The sequence below is a fragment of the Thalassophryne amazonica genome, chromosome 8 (genome assembly GCF_902500255.1).
Source record: "Thalassophryne amazonica chromosome 8, fThaAma1.1, whole genome shotgun sequence".
In the NCBI taxonomy this organism is placed as follows: domain Eukaryota; kingdom Metazoa; phylum Chordata; class Actinopteri; order Batrachoidiformes; family Batrachoididae; genus Thalassophryne; species Thalassophryne amazonica.
This window is the reverse complement of record NC_047110.1, coordinates 62,699,233-62,718,059: the sequence shown is the minus strand read 5'-3', so window position 1 is coordinate 62,718,059 and position 18,827 is coordinate 62,699,233. Positions and strand designations below refer to the sequence as shown.

Genomic DNA, 18,827 nt, shown 5'->3' with positions numbered 1-18,827 from the left:
CAGTGTGTGAATGGTTTTAACTAGGGTGACAAAACGCCCTGTTTAACCAAGACATGTCCTGTTTTTATATCCTGTCCTGGCCATCCTGGGTTGTTTTTAGAAAGTGATGACAATGTCCTGGTTTTCATTGTTTTTCATTGGGCCATTAAATTGAGCGGCATTCAAGTATCATTTGAGTATCTCATTGCCAGGCCGAGTGTCCTGGATTTTGGTAATCAAAATATGGTCACCCTAGTTTTAACAGTCTGAACTGCATGAGGGCTGCAGCTTTCAGTTTTTCAGCCAATCAATGGACAGCATTAATGGACGCATTTTGACTTATGAGTAACTTACAAGAAACGTGTGTCATCAATAACATGACTTACCTGCAACTTGTGATCTGCGTATGCAGGATATATCAGCCATACTCTGGCATGCGTCGAAAATACTGTTCATGCCCAAAATCTTTTGAGGTACTTGTCATATTACGACATATATCAGCGTGCTTCAACATGCTCTTAACGTATACAGAATGTACCCATAAGTTATTAGATGTACGCCAGTGTATCCCAGTGTTTTTAATGCACATGGGATATGCTGGCTAAACCGTCAAGGTATGACAGGGGTTTTACACCCAGTGCAAAGCCAAGCAAAGCCCACTGTCAACATTTTTTATCATTAGCAATTGTCATTTTTAGACCAAGCACCCATACCCTCTAAATGAGAATGCCATTGGCTTTCCAATGAGTATGGTGGTCTGCAAATGTGGTGTGGTCAGACACAGATCTTGCTTACTGATATCTTTTCTGTCACCAGAAAGCGTCTATTCTTTTTTATTTTGCCTTAGACCACCAAAAACCAGATATAAGTTCAAAATTGTCTGCCACTGTATAAAGAGTGCAACAGTCAGCTGCTCCTTAAATGAGTGGATTTAAAATGCACATACACTCTGCCTGCACATATTGTAGATATGCACTTATTTCTATTAACAGATCGACAGAACATCACAGAGACTTTGTTCGACCACTTCCTGAAATTTCAAATTCTCAGCTGTAATATCATTCTCTTCTCTTAGTTGGTCTTTGACTTATACTTATAACCAGTTTTATTCTATTTTGTTTACTTGTTGTTTTTGTTGTTCTTGGTAGTATGATCAAAGCAGATGGTCACCCCTCTGAATCTGATTTGCTCAAGGTTTCTTCATGAAATTAAAAAAAATACCCGAAGGAGTTTTTTACTTACCACTGTTGCTAAGGTGCTTGCTCTGGGGGGTGGCTGAGGTTACACCTTACCCTTGTTAAGCAACCTGGGGTGACATATATTCATTTGCTACTATTTTAATTTAATTGAATCGAATTTAATTGAATTGATATAGTCTTATAGACAAAGAAAATCATCATCGAAAACATATATGGATTTTTTCATGACTGTGCCACAATTTTAGATTTTTTTCAAAGCAGCAGTGGACATTTTTTGACATCGGTTGGCATCAGTAATGGATTTTATTAATCCAAAAAACAATTAATTGAAAAGAGAAGACATCCAGCTGAGAGGTGAGTAATATTAATTTACAAATATGCTGTTTTGGAACCAGCAGGTGATGCTGCAGCAGCACTGCATCACACATATTTTAATTTTTTAAAATGTATCATCCATTGTTTTAAAATCTTTTGCATATATCACACTATGTTTGTGAACTAAAATCTTTAATAAACCCTTTTCTAACATCAACACAGTTCATCCACTTGGCTACAAATATATATTCACCAAAGATCTGATAAATTTCTAAAAACACATTTCATATTTCAGCATTAGAGCCAAATTATCTTTCACCCAGTGTTCTAGACAAGTATTTGTCTCACATTGAGAAAGCTGAGATTGTTCTGAACATTTTGATATGTAATGCATGGACATTATTTGATGTGAATGTACATTCAAAGGGAAATTACTGAATGTACAGTAAAATTAAGAAAAGGCCATTGGACCCCAGAGTTAATAAGACAAGGTTTTATGTCTACTGTAGACAAAAGGAGGAAAAGGACGAACAGGAGATATCATATGTTACAAGAGAGCTGTCTTTCCGTCCCTCCATGTCTCTCTCTATCTCTCCCTTGCTCTCTGTCTTTATCACAGAAAACAAATGACATATGTATAAAATACACAACAATGGTGAAAACAATGAGTCAACACTCATGGCAACAAACAAAACAAAGCAAAAAACCTGGCCATGCTGCAGGCTTCACGTCAGGGAGTGTTGGTGGCTGCTATCCAATGTGTGCACTGATACAATGGTAAAATTCCTTTTACGAGCCAGAAAAACACTTACTTGTGTCTGCATTCTCAATACCACATCACTGTGTGCCTGGCGCACTCCAGTTTAAAGGGATGGACACCATTCCACTCTGACTGATTGAGGTCATGTTTGGACTACAAAATGCCCATGCATGCTAAATCCAACACTTTTGCGCCCACTGCCTGGCTTTGCACTGATATTTCCTGCTGTCTAAACAGCAAAGTGTACTCAGACATGCCCCACATGATGGTTGTGCCTTTGATGAGACACATTTTTGTATCCGCTGCCAAAAAAGGGCCTTTAGACACTACTTGTGATGGTGCTATTATTTTCCAGACCGATCCTGGCTGCAGGAGAAAGTGAAAGTAGAAAAACTCCAGCAGAAGATCCAGCTGGCCCTCCAGCATGTCCTGCAGAAGAATCACAGAGAGGACGGTATACTTACAAAGGTACAAGTCCAAGCAGTGCAGACACCATCCATTATCCTGAAAGTTTTTTCCTGCTAAGCACACTGTAACCTTGCACCTGTGTAATTTCCCACTGTCTGAGATCTTTATCCACAGCCGTCATCTGTTTTCAGTGCACTACATTAATCTGACATAGGTTACAGAGGAAGCCTTCATAATGCGACATGAAATAACTTTTTTCAGTTGAGAAGTGGCAATTTATCAGCTGTACTAGCTTCAAGAGATGCTGTGTCAAGTTTTGCTGGTGCCTCAGCGCTTGTCTCAATATTTACAAGCCTGTTTGCCCCGTGTGAACAGGAATACACTGTAGGGAGGATTGTTTTTCACTACGGCTGCTCCATGTCCTTGCCTCCCTGTGAATCTAAACAGTCTGTCTCCTCTCTCTCTCTCTCTCTCTCTCTCTCTCTCTCTCTCTCTCTCTCTCTCTCTCTCTCTCTCTCTCTCTCTCTCTCTCCACAGTTGATATGCAAAGTGTCGACACTGCGAGCGCTGTGCAGCAGGCATACAGAGAAGCTCACAGCGTTCAAAGCAATATACCCAGACATTGTGCGTGGTCACTTCCCCCCCTTATACAAGGAGCTGTTTGGATCAGACTTTGAGCAGTCCATGCCCATTGACGGGTAGCGGTGCTGCCAGGTGCCAGAGTGACTACCAGAGGGGAATGTGGAGGACGAATCTAAGACACTTTATTGGTGCCCTGCAAAAACCGGAGTGGACAGATGGCACGCTGTTCAACCTCTTATTTACATTTGTGCGTGTGTGTCGGGTGGGGGTGGGGGGGAGACTTGGGTTTAGGGAGTTGATTCTTGAGGTTTATTTTACTGAATTTAATTCTGTTTAGAAGACTTGTGGGACCTGATGTCCAGTGGGACATGAAGTGAAGATTGAGACAAATACATTATGTTTGGCTGAACTTGACCATCTTATGTGCATTTGCACTCATTTTCATCAAAGGAACAATTAATGAGCCAAACTTTTTTTTTTTTGTAGGTGGGGAGGGAAAAAAAGACCTATTTGGTTAAAACACACCATTGACATCAGTATTATTTATCAGATTAAACTTGCTATACAGTGTTAAGCACATTTAGAAATAGGCAGTTTTTCCATTGAGTCACAAGTTTTTCACATTTATACCCGTTGTCTTCAAACAGAAATAAATAATGCACACCTTTTGCTCAAGTTCAGCCTTTGCTCTCTTGAATTCTGGTCTGTATCGTTTGGATACCATGTTTGGAAGGAAAATTCACAGCGACTTTGAGGGAGGGTCCGTCTGCATGGTGACGCAATCGACACCTCTCTGGACAATCGTTTTAAAAAAGAAACCTAGAATTCTGGTAATTCTAATGGAACCACAATGATTTTAGCTGTCAAAGACTCCATCTACCATTGTTGCATAGTGAAATCATGTAAGGCCATCTGCTATTAATCCTTCTCTGGACGGGTGCCCTGCACATGCACAGGGTACCATCACAATGAAAAGGGTCCATTCCACCTGTTTTATAATGTGCTACAGGGTATATGGTCATAAGTACTTACTATACAGAAAAAAGTAATGTTTATAGAATCTATTTTAAATAACATGTATGATATTAGTAGTTAGACCATTCTTAATTGTTGAATTGATAAGGCACTTTTATTTACACCTTTCTTTAATTTAAGACGTGTATATTTACCTAGTGATGTGTTGCATGTGCACAAGAAATACAAGATGAACCGTGGTCACAGAGGCTAGTCCTGGGAGCTGCAGATGATTCTGGTTTTGAAGTGAAGGGCTGTCTGTTAGGATAGCTGGTGTGGCTGCTTGGTGGTCAACAGTGAGGTGCAGTGAGAAGGCAGGTTAGAAAGAGTCCCTCAGCTCATCAACAACAAACAAATCTTGGAGCCATGATAAGATTTCCCAGATTTGATGGCTCCTGTTGCAAACACAGCTGAGACCTGTTTCCTGAAAGTATGTAAAAGGACAAGTCATATGATGCACTGGTAGAGATTATCCTCACAAAATATTTTTAAATAAATTCTACAAAAGGTAATTCATAAACATTGTTATATATCACACATATTTGACAAAAAACAAACAAACAAACAAACAAAAAATGACAGCACCACAGTCATAGAGCACAAAGCTCCACCAACACTAGTTTCCAATTCCACAAAATTTTACCTTGGAAAAGAATTTCAAGGTCAAAGTCCTGTTAGAAGAAGCTTTTCATAAGCTAAGTTAGATGTGATCAAATGTCAGGAGTATATATTTAGTTCATGCATTTGAATCAAAGTTTTTGTGGTGTTGTCGTGGTTTTTTTTTTTTCAACTTTTTGAATTCTTTTTCAGATAATTCTCACAGAACATTGGTTATCTTTGCTATAACAATTTGTCATTGCTTTTTGGCACTTGGTTTCTGACTGATAACTGGAAGATAAAGAACCAGGCATAACATTGGAACCTTCATCCACTTTCAGTGGTGTAGGTAAATCCATATCAGAAAAATGAGAGTGATTGAAGCACTTTTGATTGAGATATAATGCAAAATGTACAACAAATGGGTTTTTCAATAATAATTCAAACGTTCACAAAATCTACAATCCGGATCAGCTCCAGATCAAACTTTGTCAGGTGATAGTGAGTGTCTGTCTGTACCTTTCTTTCAAATATGAGAGTGATTGGGGCACATTTGTTTAAGATATAATGTAAAATATACATAAAATGTAACATTTAAATGGCCACAAAATCTGTAATCCGGATCAAATCTGGATCAGATTTTGCCAGGTGACAAAGGAAGCCATCCTAAATAACACTCTCAAATATGAAAGAAATTCAATCTTTTTTGACAGCGTTATGAATTTTTGAAAATTCTTTCAATGTTAAAGCATAGGGATTTTTCCCATTTTCCAAGATTTTTCCTGACTTTGACCTTTCAGCTATTTGGTACTTTAACATTTCCCATAATGTCCCTGGCGGCCCCCTGTGTTTCCCAGAATGCACCGTGGTGCCAGCAGTGTTCCCGCATCTCACAGCGCATGTAAATAATGACTAACGAGGATGTGGATGGCACTGTTCCAGCGAATTCACGAGCGATTATGATTATGACATGTTCTTCGAAGTTGAGAGGGTTATCTAAAGGAGGTGTAGCACCTGTGATGGACTTCTGCCTTGCCCCGATGTTGTCTTGTTGTCCATACTTCACGACGTTTGTTTACATTGTGCCCTGAACCGTAACTCTGCTGTAACTGAGGAGGTGATGGTCTTGTGGTTAAGGCGTTGGGCTTGAGACCAGAAGATCCTCGGTTGAAATCCCAGCCTGAATGGAAAAACACTAAGGGCCCTTGGGCAAGGTCTTTAGTCCCCTATTGCTCCCGGTGTGTAGTGAGCGCCTTGTATGGCAGCACCCTCACATTGGGGTGAATGTGAGGCATTATTTGTAAAGTGCTTTGAGCGTCTGATGCAGATGGAAAAGTGCTATATAAATGCCATCCATTTACCATTTACTGACCTCTCACGTGAATCACGCACCGCGAGACAGCGGGAGATTCACAACTGAGAAACACCGAATGACCTTGAAAGGTGAATTAGTTCTTGCCTATGGGATATCAATCCTCTGTAATAATTTCACAATGATATACGAGGGCTGTCCGTAAAGTATAGGTCCTTTTTATTTTTTTCAAATCTATATGGATTTCATTCATATGTTTTTACGTCAGACATGCTTGAACCCTCGTGCGCATGCGTGAGTTTTTCCACGCCTGTCGGTGACGTCATTCGCCTGTGAGCACTCCTTGTGGGAGGAGTCGTCCAGCCCCTCGTCGGAATTCCTTTGTCTGAGAAGTTGCTGAGAGACTGGCGCTTTGTTTGATCAAAATTTTTTCTAAACCTGTGAGACACATCGAAGTGGACACGGTTCGAAAAATTAAGCTGGTTTTCAGTGAAAATTTTAACAGCTGATGAGAGATTTTGAGGTGATTCTGTCGCTTTAAGGACTTTTCACGGTGCGAGACGTCGTGCAGCGCTCTCAGGCACCATTATCAGCCTGTTTCAAGCTTAAAACCTCCACATTTCAGGCTCTATTGATCCAGGACGTCGTGAGAGAACAGAGACATTTCAGAAGAAGTCGGTTTCAGCATTTTATCCGGATATTCCACTGTTAAAGGAGATTTTTTTAATGAAAGACGTGCGGACGGGTCCGCGCGTCGGGACGCAGCCGACGTGGCGCGGCGGCACAGGAAAAACACCTCCGTGTTGATAACCATTTGTTAAAATCCAGTTGGCTTTTGATGGCTTTCAGTGGAGTGAGTATATGAGAAATTGTTTATCAGCTGGAGATTTTCCAACTTGTCCTCAAGGCTTCCAACAGAGGTGTTTTTCCTGTGACGGAGCGTCGCGGCGGCTGCGAGCCGACGCTGCAATCCGTCCGCACGTCTTTCATTAAAAAAATCTCCTTTAACAGTGGAATATCCGGATAAAATGCTGAAACCGACTTCTTCTGAAACTTCTCTGTTCTCTCACGACGTCCTGGATCAACAGAGCCTGAAATGTGGAGGTTTTAAGCTTGAAACAGGCTGATGACGCTGCCTGAGAGCGCTGCGCGACGTCTCGCACCGTGAAAAGTCCTTAAAGCGACAGAATCACCTCAAAATCTCTCATCAGCTGTTAAAATTTTCACTGAAGACCAGCTTAATTTTTCGAACCATGTCCACTTCGATGTGTCTCACAGGTTTAGAAAAAATTTTGATCAAACAAAGCGCCAGTCTCTCAGCAACTTCTCAGACAAAGGAATTCCGACGAGGGGCTGGACGACTCCTCCCACAAGGAGTGCTCACAGGCGAATGACGTCACCGACAGGCGTGGAAAAACTCACGCATGCGCACGAGGGTTCAAGCATGTCTGACGTAAAAACATATGAATGAAATCCATATAGTTTTTGAAAAAAATAAAAAGGACCTATACTTTACGGACAGACCTCGTATGAAAATTTATGGGTTCCAGACTGTTCACAAACAGACAAACATACAGGTTAAAACATATCATCCGCCCAATTTTGTTGGCGGAGGTAAAAAGCAGAAATTCGTCTCAAACTTATTATTATAGGGCAGCACAGTGGCTTAGTGGTTAGCATTGCTGCCTCACAGGAAGAAAATCCTGGTATCACTTCCCACCTGGTCCTTTCTGGTGGAGTTTGCATGTTCTCCCTGTGTTTGCATGGCTTCCTTCTGGGTGCTCCAGCTACCTTTCAAAGACATGCAGGTTCAGTGAATTGGAAACTTTTAAACTGACTGTAGATGTGAATGTGTTTGTTTGTCTATATGTGGCCTTGCGATAGTCTGTTGTCCTGTCCAGGATGTACCACACCTCTTGCCCAATGACCATTGGGATAGGCTCCAGCACCCATGACCCTTAATTGGATTAAGTGGGTGTAGAAAATGAATGAACTTATTATTATTCTAACCCTAACCTTAACCAAAAGGCAAACACACATTTCTGGATCTTAAATGTGAAACGTGTTTTGTATAGGCATGGAAAATTGTGGGAATATACATGAAATATACATCATCATTACCACTCAGGCAGATAAGTGGTCAGCGCCCACCTCTTAAAGTTCTGCTACAATCAGATGAAAAGTGTGTACCCTTGGCCTTCCCCAACCACTGGGGTTCTCCAGAAATGTGCCACATGGCCAAAATGTGGCAGCTGATTTTAACCTCACAATATAAGTGGGACTACTCCTCAGTCTTAATGTTAAGATTAGAGTCATCATGCATTTTAAGAACGTTGTTAGACGTAAGAGGTGTGTTTCAAAATTAATTGGGAATAAAGGTGATCCTAAAAATTTTCACATGGTAAGTCTTTCCTTGCCAATCAAAAACATCCTGAAGGAGCCTGAAATTCTATTTAGTTTATTGGTTTTGTGATTTCAGATACATTTTAGCTCAAAATCATAACTAAGTTATGATATTTGTTATTAAATGTAATCTGAAATTTTTAAAACAAAAACATTTCTCACATTTGTTCTTGTCTTATTATTAAAAAATTTAATAATTACAATGTCATGTACAAATCTCTTTGTCGGAAGAACATAGAAAGTAGCCCACTGAATTTTTCTGTTTATTAAATTTTTTTATTTGTATCTTCAATAGGAATTATAATTTTATCTTTTGTTGTTTGTTTAATATGAAACACAGCTGATAGTTAAATGTGCTGCATTATTTTAATACATAACTATGATTCTTCAGCACAATGGACAGCTCAAGTAAAGAGGTTTTAACAAAGGCGGCTGTATTCATAAAGCTTCGTCGTGCAAAGAATGATTGTTGTTAATTGTTTAGGATGTTTTCTAAATATTTTTCACTTGCAGTAAAACTAGAACCTAGTAAAGACAACAGTTAATCGCATCGCATCTTAGCCCTGAAGAGAGCTCGGAAGGTGAAAAGTGTTTTTGGAGTCTAAGAGTTCCTTAAGCAGAGGAGGGAATGATGGAAAGATAAAGACATCAGAGATATATTCTTCAAAAGCTGAATGAATTAAGGAAATGCTACAAATTACATTGTCCAGGGTTGATGTTTGTGATTGATTTCATTAGAGAGATCCCCACTTCCCAGCTGTTATGCACATCTGCATTACTGCACCATCAGAAAAGCACATCTTTGTCAGCAGGAAGAGTCACCACAGCATCAATGCTCAAATTGTTTTCAGTGGACGTGGTTACAAGACAATACTATTCCTAATTATGTCATGTCTTAATAGAGAGTAAATCCTGTGAATAGGCACATCTATTTCACTGCCCTTTCTATGACCATTATGTCCAATAGTGTTTTTTCCTCCCAATTTTTTTTTTTTTTTTTTTTTTGTCAATCAGTCTCACTTTCTAAAGCTATAGGACCTTTCAAATTTCACAAAACTGAAAACATTTAGTTTCTACCAAAAATCCAAGCAATAGCATGTAGGTTTATTTTTGTAACATGCTGCAAAATTACAGCTCATTTTAATGAAGAGAACATATTTATCTGGGGGAAAATTCCATAGTGAATATTGTCTTTTTCTTCAAGGCTCTCATGCAGAGTAACTACAGGACGAAGCACGTGTGCACATGCGCAAGGTTTTGAGATTACCTGTGACCCATCTTACATTAACATCTATTAGATTTCTTGTAAATCACTTCCAAATCTGCCAAGTGTTGATCATAGCATCTAATCTCTTCAATTTCTCCCCCTCAGGGGTTGAAATTCTAAATTGTTTCCAGACAGCATGAATTTTAATCATATTGTCAATATCATATTATGAATCCCTTATCTAAATGATAAGGAATAAAATTATAGTGGCGCCAAATAAAATTCCTTTTATGACTTAAATCTTAAAAAAAAAAAAACAAGTGGCACGATACCTTTAAAGTAATCAAATCTAGTAAATGGGGTCATCGACACTTCCTCACTAAGGTCAAAAACCTCTGTCCATTCTGTGCTCAGAGCTGCTCTGGTCATTTCCTTGAATCACTCCTACCAGTGAGAGAAGAGCAGGTAGCTCAGGAGATTAAAGAGTTGAGCTACCACGATGTAGACTTGGGTTTGGTCACGCTACCTATTTATGTCCTTGAACAAGACACTTCATCTGCATTGTCTAAGTGCAGTCAACCTTAAATGGGTGGTCTTGGCTGGTTAAGTAACCTGTGTCAAACTCACCTCCATTCCAGGGTAAATTGTGTGCTTTCATCTGGTTCACGCTACGAAATCTGAGGATAGGCAGCAGCACCAATGGGCCTCAGGACCCATAAGCCTGGACTCCTCGCTTGTAGCTCTCTGAGAATATTCTCAGAATGTTGTGAATACAGCCCCTGCTTTTAAGAGCTGCTTCGAGAACAAGCACAAAAAGAAATTTACGAACATTCTTGGAAATCTTTCAACTCCTAAAAAAAAAAAGCCTTATCGGGAAACACTTCCCAGGATTACATATTTGCAGTTGTCTTTCTAAATTGTCAAAGTTGTTGTAGCTCGTAATCTAGATGTTTTTTTATATTACTGGCTCTTACTTTACGATGACAAACTTCACAGTAATCTGACCAGCTTTTACAATATAATAACATTCTGACACTTTATGGCTGGACCGGAAACATAAATTTTTTTACAGATCAAATTGTTCCACCTAGTGGAAGCTAATGAGACAGCATGCAAGTTTGGAGTCTAATGCCAAAGTTGAAGGATTTGAACTTGAAAGCACATCCGTCGGATGCTCTCAAAACGCTTCCGAGTTTGTTGTTGGTGTTGTTGTTGTTGAGTGACTTTATCTGCCTTCTCACCACAGCTTCTGCCCAGCGAAGCCACAACAGGACACAGATAAAACGCTGAAGGGAAAGTGACTATTCAAAGCCTTGTCTGGTAGTAAAGCTTCTATTTTTGTAACATGTTTTTGGTTAATAAACTCATGAAAGAGAAAGAGGGAGAGAAAAAGATGTCAGTTAGCACTTAACTATATTCCCGCAATAATTAGACTAGCTGTTGTTTGTACGATTAGGGGGAAAAGTATAAAAATGGTAGGACAAGTGCTATTTTCAGAATGCTTTGTTGTTGTGCTTCTGTTTTTGTTGAGTGTCTTTCTTGTCAGTGTGGTAGTAAAGTGGTAGAAAAAAAAGAACCCTGGATGTGCCAAACAATAGTCGTTGCTTCTGCTTTCCAGTCTACCCGTCTGTAATGTAGAATGGATTCCTAAGACATTCCAGCACTCTCTGTAGCAGCGTCAACAAATATGTATTTAAAAAAGAAAAAAAAAAAGAGAAAAATAAGAGAAAAGTGAGATCCCTTTAGAAATCCAACGATGCATGATAACACATCTGTCAACAACCATAACACACAATCCAGATGTTCATCTTTTCGTTCTGTTTTGCACATTACCATTCCTCTGCCGTGCAATTTGTGCAAGGCATTAAGGCCTTGTGCTGTCACCCCTCAGGGAAGAAATTTATTTTGCGCTTTCTGTTTGAAGAGGAAATTTGTTTTTACTTGTTTGATTTATTTCTTATTTTTGTTCAGGGATGTTTGGTGCAAGGAATTGCAATTAACATTTGAAATTTAGTCATTATTTATGTCCATATGGGGGGCATCAGCCACTTAAAGATCACTGCCCATTTACGGTAAAAAAAAAAAACATTTACAAAAAAAAAAACAATGAAAATCGTTCAAAGGTTTATGAGCACACCAAATCCCTCGTCACACAAAAAACATTACAAATGGTGTCATCAGGGTCTTTAAAATGATAACCCTCTATGTTTGAATAAAAAAAACCAAATATTGTTATGCAATATAAATCTGTTGTGTTTGGGTTGTAGTAGTAGATATGCTGTACCGAAGTAATAATCTCTGTTGTGATCCAATGCTATTTGGATATGCACATGCCCTCTATGACTAGTAAACCTCAGACTCCCAGTGTAAGAAACCCAGTCTGGAACACTGCTAGACAATCCAGGTTGATATCACAACGAGGACGAGGTGTGAACGCTCAGGGAGAGTAACAGGCAGACCGAAGAGGTAGCTCACTTTCCTCTAGACCGTCGCCAAACAAATTCACGCTGTCTTTATCATTTCTGGAGGAATTGTTAACTTTATTTTATCAGTGGTAGTGGGGGGGTGGGGATAGTACACTGAAGTAGCATGACAGCACTTATTGTTCTTTATCAAAAATTACAAAAACATACCAAGTATATTTGTCTAATTTCTCGTCTAAAGTTCTAATTAAACTCAGTATGACACAAACACTTCAGTAAGATATACAGACTTGTTTTTCTTGTTTGTTTGTTTGTTTGTTTGTTTTAGAAAATACATCTTAAAAAGATCTTAAGTGAAAGAATCTTAGAAACATTTTGCTTCTAAGACTCTCATTTAAGATTTTTAAGATAAATTAACTAAGATTGTCCTTATAACAGTGAAATTTTACTTAAGTCACATTGTCTTCTATTAAATGTAAGATTTGTGAAAGATTTTTGACTAGAAATTAGATAAATATACTTGATAAACTTTTGCATTTTATGCTATGTAAAACTAATCGACAAAGTCGCTCTTAGTTATGGAAAAATGAGGTTGTACATTATTTAATTTTCTTTTCCTGAGGGAATTGATTTTGTCAGACACATTCTGTGAGCTGAGGTCTACCAGCACCAATAAGCAGATTTTACTCTCATAGAAAGTGATTTTTCTTTTTCATTGGAAGTTTAACAGGTGGAGTGGCTTGTGCCGTGTTTTACACACAGAGTACATGATTCTACAATATAAGTCAAGCAATATGCCTTGTGTTGCAATTACGGGTCTTTACAGTGCAGTCGTCAGCGTTTTGAGTTGTTCATGCAGCTTACTTATATTTACTCAAAGTGTAGTGGAAGAATTAATAATGCTAGGTGTCCTTTTGTTGTCCGGTTACTGGAAAGATAACAGAAACCACCAAACACACCAACATTTGTGTAATAACTACAAAATACGCCTTTACCAGGCCTCCTGTATAGTCTCAATGTATCCCACGAAAGATGGGATTGAAGCTACATGTGTTGTATACAGTAAAATGTTTCTGTCTCCGCTCCGTTGTCTGTAAAAAGCAATAGCGTGTGTGTGTGTGTGTGTGTGTGTGTGTGTGTGTGTGTGTGTGTGTGTGTGTGTGTGTGTGTGTGTGTGTGTGTGTGTGTGTGTGTGTGTGTGTGTGTGAGAATGTGAGAATGTGTTTGTTCTCACTGTATGTGAACAAAAGAAACCCCAGACAAGGCTTTAATAATTACACAGGTACAGGGTTATATGAACGAGGAGCTTTTGATCTGATTTTGGACTTGGTTTTGTTTGTTTGTTTGTTTTTAGAAATATTCAGTTTGATCCTCCATCCGAAACAGCTGTAGGTGTTAGAAGCATGACATAATGCCTTCAACAATTCAATGCTCTCTTGTTGAAGTCTAAATGGTGAAGCGTTGTTAACTATAAATTGTGACGACGAGCGTTATGCCACGCTTACAATTACTGCGTTACCCGCTTATGAGTCAGTCATCACAATTTACCACCAGTCATTTTCCAAAGCACAGGTGATAAGGATTTATGATTAAAATAAATAAGAATATAGTTTTAAAAAAGAGAAATGACAAGTGACTTTTAGCCATAACTGAATGTCAAGCAATAATATATGTCTGTGTATTATTTTTGTTTTGTTCATATAGTCTTGGAATATCTGCATGTAAATACACATTTTATTTATCGCTCTTGGTTTTGTTTTGTGTTGATTTTGTGGCTGTTTCATCTGTATATTTGACCAGTTCTGTTCCCAGGTGGAGAACTAAGAACTTGACATGGCCTGTATGCTGTAGATCTTCTTTTTCTCGCTCTTTCTCTCTCCCTCGTTCTTGGCCGTTTATTCACCATATTTAATGTTATTATTGATCACATGTATAAAGGTAGCTTTGTAACTTCTGTCTGTATAGGTAAGAGGAAAATACTGCTACTAAGGCCTACCCAATGAAAATATTTATCTGTTTATCGATGACACCATATTGTACGATAGTTTGCTCCCCTCCTTTAGGATTAGTTTGATAGCGTTAGGGTGTGTTGAGGTTTATTTTGTGTTGCCCTGATGTGTGGTGCTAGATAACTTCATTTTGTGAACAAAGTATTGATTCTTAAGTGCGGCCACCCTAGAAATCCATTATTTCATTGCATATTAATGTATGATAATGATATTAGGACTCAATAAATAAATAAATAATGAAAATGATAGCGGTAAAAAATTACCCAGCCAGTACCTGTATCAGTGTGCTAGTTTTGGGATAAGGCACATATTTCCTTCTGGCTAATAGCAAAGCTAGTATCTGCTAATTAACAAGCTACTTAAGGTTGCTTTTGGGATAATATTCAAACTGAAACTGCAGTATTGTGTTTTTTTTCCTTTGTCTGATTGTAAAAAAACACTCAGTGAGGCTATAGTTTGTCAGGTTTTAAGATGCTTGCCTCTCTCGTGTCTGCACAGTCTGTCGCCCAATGAAGAAAAGTGGCGCTCAGATTGAACAAAAACTCGTTTCGCTTTTGTTATTGCACATTTAGACAACCCTCCCCTCCCCCCACCCCATAAAAAAAACCCTGTTTTAATTAATTGTTACAAATGTAGATGATAATTGCCATTTGAGGACAAAGTTGACCTTTTCTCTCCACTTTGTAGCAAATATCAGTGAGAATACGCTTGCAATAACACACAACGTATAACACTGAGTGCCTCTCGGTGTAGCAACGTGCATACATATTTTTTTTAATTGTCTTTTGTGTGCGTGTGTGTGCGCGTGTCTGTGTGATTTTCCAAATGTGTACTGAAGCGACAGTGTATTTTCTATGTGAGAATTAATTCTCACTCTCATGTGCTACAGATGTTTTTGTTTTTTTGAATGATTTGTGTCTTTTGTCATTTTCACGTGGGTGGTTGATACGTGGAAGGATTTTGGTGTGTTGACGGTTCTACTTAGAAGGCACATGTTCACCACTCGCCCATGCGTTATTTATGAAACAAACAACTGGCAAATTTATTTCATGCTTATCTTCAAGGATCGTGTATAATTTTACCTAAAACCTGCACAGCATTGTTCCTTTAGGAAATAACTAAAGGCAATCTCTATTACTTTATTTATTTCACAGCAAACAGAATATTTACAAATGCATTCTTTTCCAAGTGTTTGTGAAAGAGCCATACAACACATCTGAATTTCTTTCTGTGTGCGCTCATTTGGTCAGGGTGACTTCATATGAGGGGTGGGTGGACTTGGGGTGGATTCTTTTTCCATGCAAACATATTACACGGAAAGCTGAAGTATGCGCTGGTCATAATTTTATAAGTCACACGTTTGCTACTGATGTTAAAATGGGGACAAATGATCATGTACCTTTTTAGCCAGCTCTTTTGAACTCTCTTTAGCGGGTAGTCTATTCACAAACGTAGTTTTGCTCCTTCTTGTCTGATTCTTAAATATGAAAATAAGTATTTTGATTCATTTTGTAAATACGGCTGTAAAGAAAAATAAGAAATTTAATGTTGTCTTTTAAATACTTTTCATTCTAATATGAATGTTGTTATATTGTACTTAGAAACTGTACCTTTAATATTACCTTTATTAAAAGTGCATTGGACACATCGATTTTAGATGTGCTTTATGTGCTGTTATCCCATAATAAAATTTACCGCTTGTAATCGCTTGGAATGGGCTTTTATTTCTTGGCTGCATTTTCTGTCTCAATTGTCTGCTCTCTCTCACTCCAACACACACATGCACTCTCTCTCTCTCTCTCTCTCTCTCTCTCTCTCTCTCTCTCTTTGATTACATTGCACATGACCAATAATAATTTTAGCAGGTATAACTGCTCTAATTAGTGGGCTCCCTCACTCCATAAGAAAAATTGATTTAATGAAGTATTTGATTAACTTTTATTACAAGACACAAACCATGACGCATAATATGAAAAATTGTGTATCTAAATTTAAATTCAGAATGTAATCACCGGGTACATGATTAAGTATTAAACTTCTTGTCAGTAGTATTATTGGTGAAAATGGAATTAAAACATGAACATGAGCAAATGTTCTTATTACAATTGTTTTTTGAGTTTTGAGGCCAAATCAGATTATTGATTTTGGAAAAGTTTCACCAACTAACAGTAATAATTTTTTGTTCAATTAACTTTGATAGTTAAGCATTACAGTAACTTATAATTCCACATTCGCAAAATTGCCAACTAACATCATAAATGTAACTAAGGGTCATGAACTTCCTATTTAAAGTTTAAGGATATTGAAACTGCAGGCCAAAGAACAGCACCAGCTTACAGCTCACATTATACTTCTTTTAATTCTTTTGGTTGGCTCAGTTTAGGGTCACCACAGCAGAGCCGGCTGGGATTCAGCACAAACTTCATGGAAAATGGTCATTCTGACACAACACCAGGTTTACATGGAGAAATACTCAGCGTTCCTAATTAATCTTCCAGCTAAGTACGAATCAGGATCTACTCTGCTTCATTTCGGTCATCTTATGTGATCAGGTGTGTTCAGAGCAGCATGGCTGTACTTAAAACCACAAAGGAATAACTGCCTGAACAGACACACACACACACATCTTCAACTGCTTAAACAGTGTCCAAGTGCAGGCCATGTAGCACCATAACAATCATAACTTCTGCTTTCCATGAAAATCATCATTTATTCAACATAATAAGTTTAAATTATATGTGAGTTTTATGAATCTAAGGCCAAACCCATTCAAAACCACAATGAGGAGCATGACTGTGCATATATAAACCAATATGGTGGACGAAACCCCTGCAGATTCTTTTTGGAAACCCTGTTGTAACCAATGTGTCTGTATGCACAATATTGTTGGCTAATGCTCATCTGGCCAACAGTAATAGTGGAATCAGCCCAACTTTTCACTGACATTTCTTTACAGTTTCTTGTAAGCAAAAAAATATTGTATAACATAATATATAAATATTTTGTTCAGTTTACCCAGCATTTACAGATTATTCAAATTGTTATTTTTCCATTCTTTCAAAAATAAACACATATGAAAGACACAGAAACTGGACAGCTTGTCATTCCCTGTTTTCCCAGGTTAGTGGAAATTGGCAACAAATTTTATAAAACTGGAGATATCATTTTACTTCATTCTCTTTTTGTGATAAAACATGAGAAAGTCCAATAATATTTTTTTGCATGAAATTTGCGTATCAGTTTAAATATTTTTACAGAAATCACAAATACAGAAGAAAACCTAGTCCACAGAAATAGACTCAGCAGGGATGTATCCAACAATAGATAATTAATCACTGAATTAAACCATGTCATAACCAATGACAAGTTTTAGGAATATTTGCAGATGTTAGTAAAACATTGTTACTGTAGAGCTGCAGTAACTACAGAGGCACAAAGCTGATCAGCCACAGCATGAAGTTAGGGGAAAAAAGTAGTAGAACCTAGACTTAGAAAACAGGTGAAGATCTGTGAGCAGCAATATGTTTCATGCTGAGAAAGAGCACTACTGATGCAATGTTTGCTCTCAGAATACTGTTGGAGAAGTTCACAAAAGGCCAGAAGGTGTTACATTGTGTGTTTCTAGATTTAGAGAAAGCTTATGACAGGGTGTCAAGAGAAGAGTTATGGTATTGTATGAGGATGTCTGGAGTGGCAGAGAAGATTTGAGGGTAGTGCAGGATATGTACAAGGATAGTGTGACAGCGGTGAGACATGCAGTAGGAATGACAGACTCATTCAAGGTGGAGGTGGAATTACGCCAAGTCCTTTCTTGTTTGCAATGGTGATGGACAGGTTCATTGATAAGATCAGACAGGAGTCTCCATGGACTATGATGTTTGCAGATGATGTTGTGATCTGTCTTGAGAGTAGAGAGCAGGTTAAGTCTAGCCTGGAAAGGTGCTCTGGAATGAAAGTCAGGAGAAGCAAGACTGAGTCTGTCTGTGTGAATGAGAGGTGGAATAGTACAGTTACAAGGAGTATAAATGGTGAAAGTAGATGACTTTAAATACTTGGGGTCAGCTGTCTAAAGTAATGGAGAGTGTGGTAGAGAAGTGAAGAAGAGAGTGCAGGCAGGATGGAGTGGGTGGAAAAAGGTGCTAGGAGTAATTTGAAGATGTTATGATTCTCTTTGGGAGTGATGAGAATGGACAGGATTAGGAATAAACATATCAGAGGGACAGCTCAGGTGGGATGGTTTGGAGACAAAGTCAGAGAGACAAGGTTAAGATGGTTTGGACATGTGCACAGGAGCGACCCAGGGTATATAGGGAGAAGGATGCTGAGGATGGAACCACCAGACAGGAGGAGAAGAGGGAGGCCAAAAAGGAGGTTTATGGATGTGGTGAGGGAGGACATGCAGGTTGTTGGTGTCACAGAGGAAGATACAGAGGACAGGGTGAGATGGAAACGATTGATCTGCTGTGGCGACCCCTAACAGGAGCAGTTGAAAGAAAAAATAGTGAAACATAAAAGACAGTGCGTTGTAGAAAGAAAAAAAAAATCCTACAATTTGAGCAGATGTAAGGCTTTAATGTAGTGTTTAGTTATATAATTGCTTTGAAATAATGTATATGTCG

At 38.5% G+C, this 18,827-nt stretch overlaps 1 protein-coding gene across 2 annotated transcripts in view; it reads left to right on the top strand.

Annotated features, from left to right (window-relative positions):
- The window catches only part of roraa (RAR-related orphan receptor A, paralog a), a 564,142-nt gene extending 560,646 nt beyond the window's left edge, over window positions 1–3,496 (top strand). The window contains exons 10-11 of one of the 2 annotated variants that reach the window (XM_034176482.1): window positions 2,609–2,721; window positions 3,199–3,496. In XM_034176482.1, the coding sequence (XP_034032373.1) occupies window positions 2,609–2,721; window positions 3,199–3,363 (278 nt within the window). In that variant the 3' untranslated portion in view covers window positions 3,364–3,496. The remainder of the gene's footprint in view (window positions 1–2,608; window positions 2,722–3,198) is intronic. The other variant, XM_034176483.1, reaches the window with a different exon arrangement.
- Window positions 3,497–18,827: the final 15,331 nt, after the last annotated feature.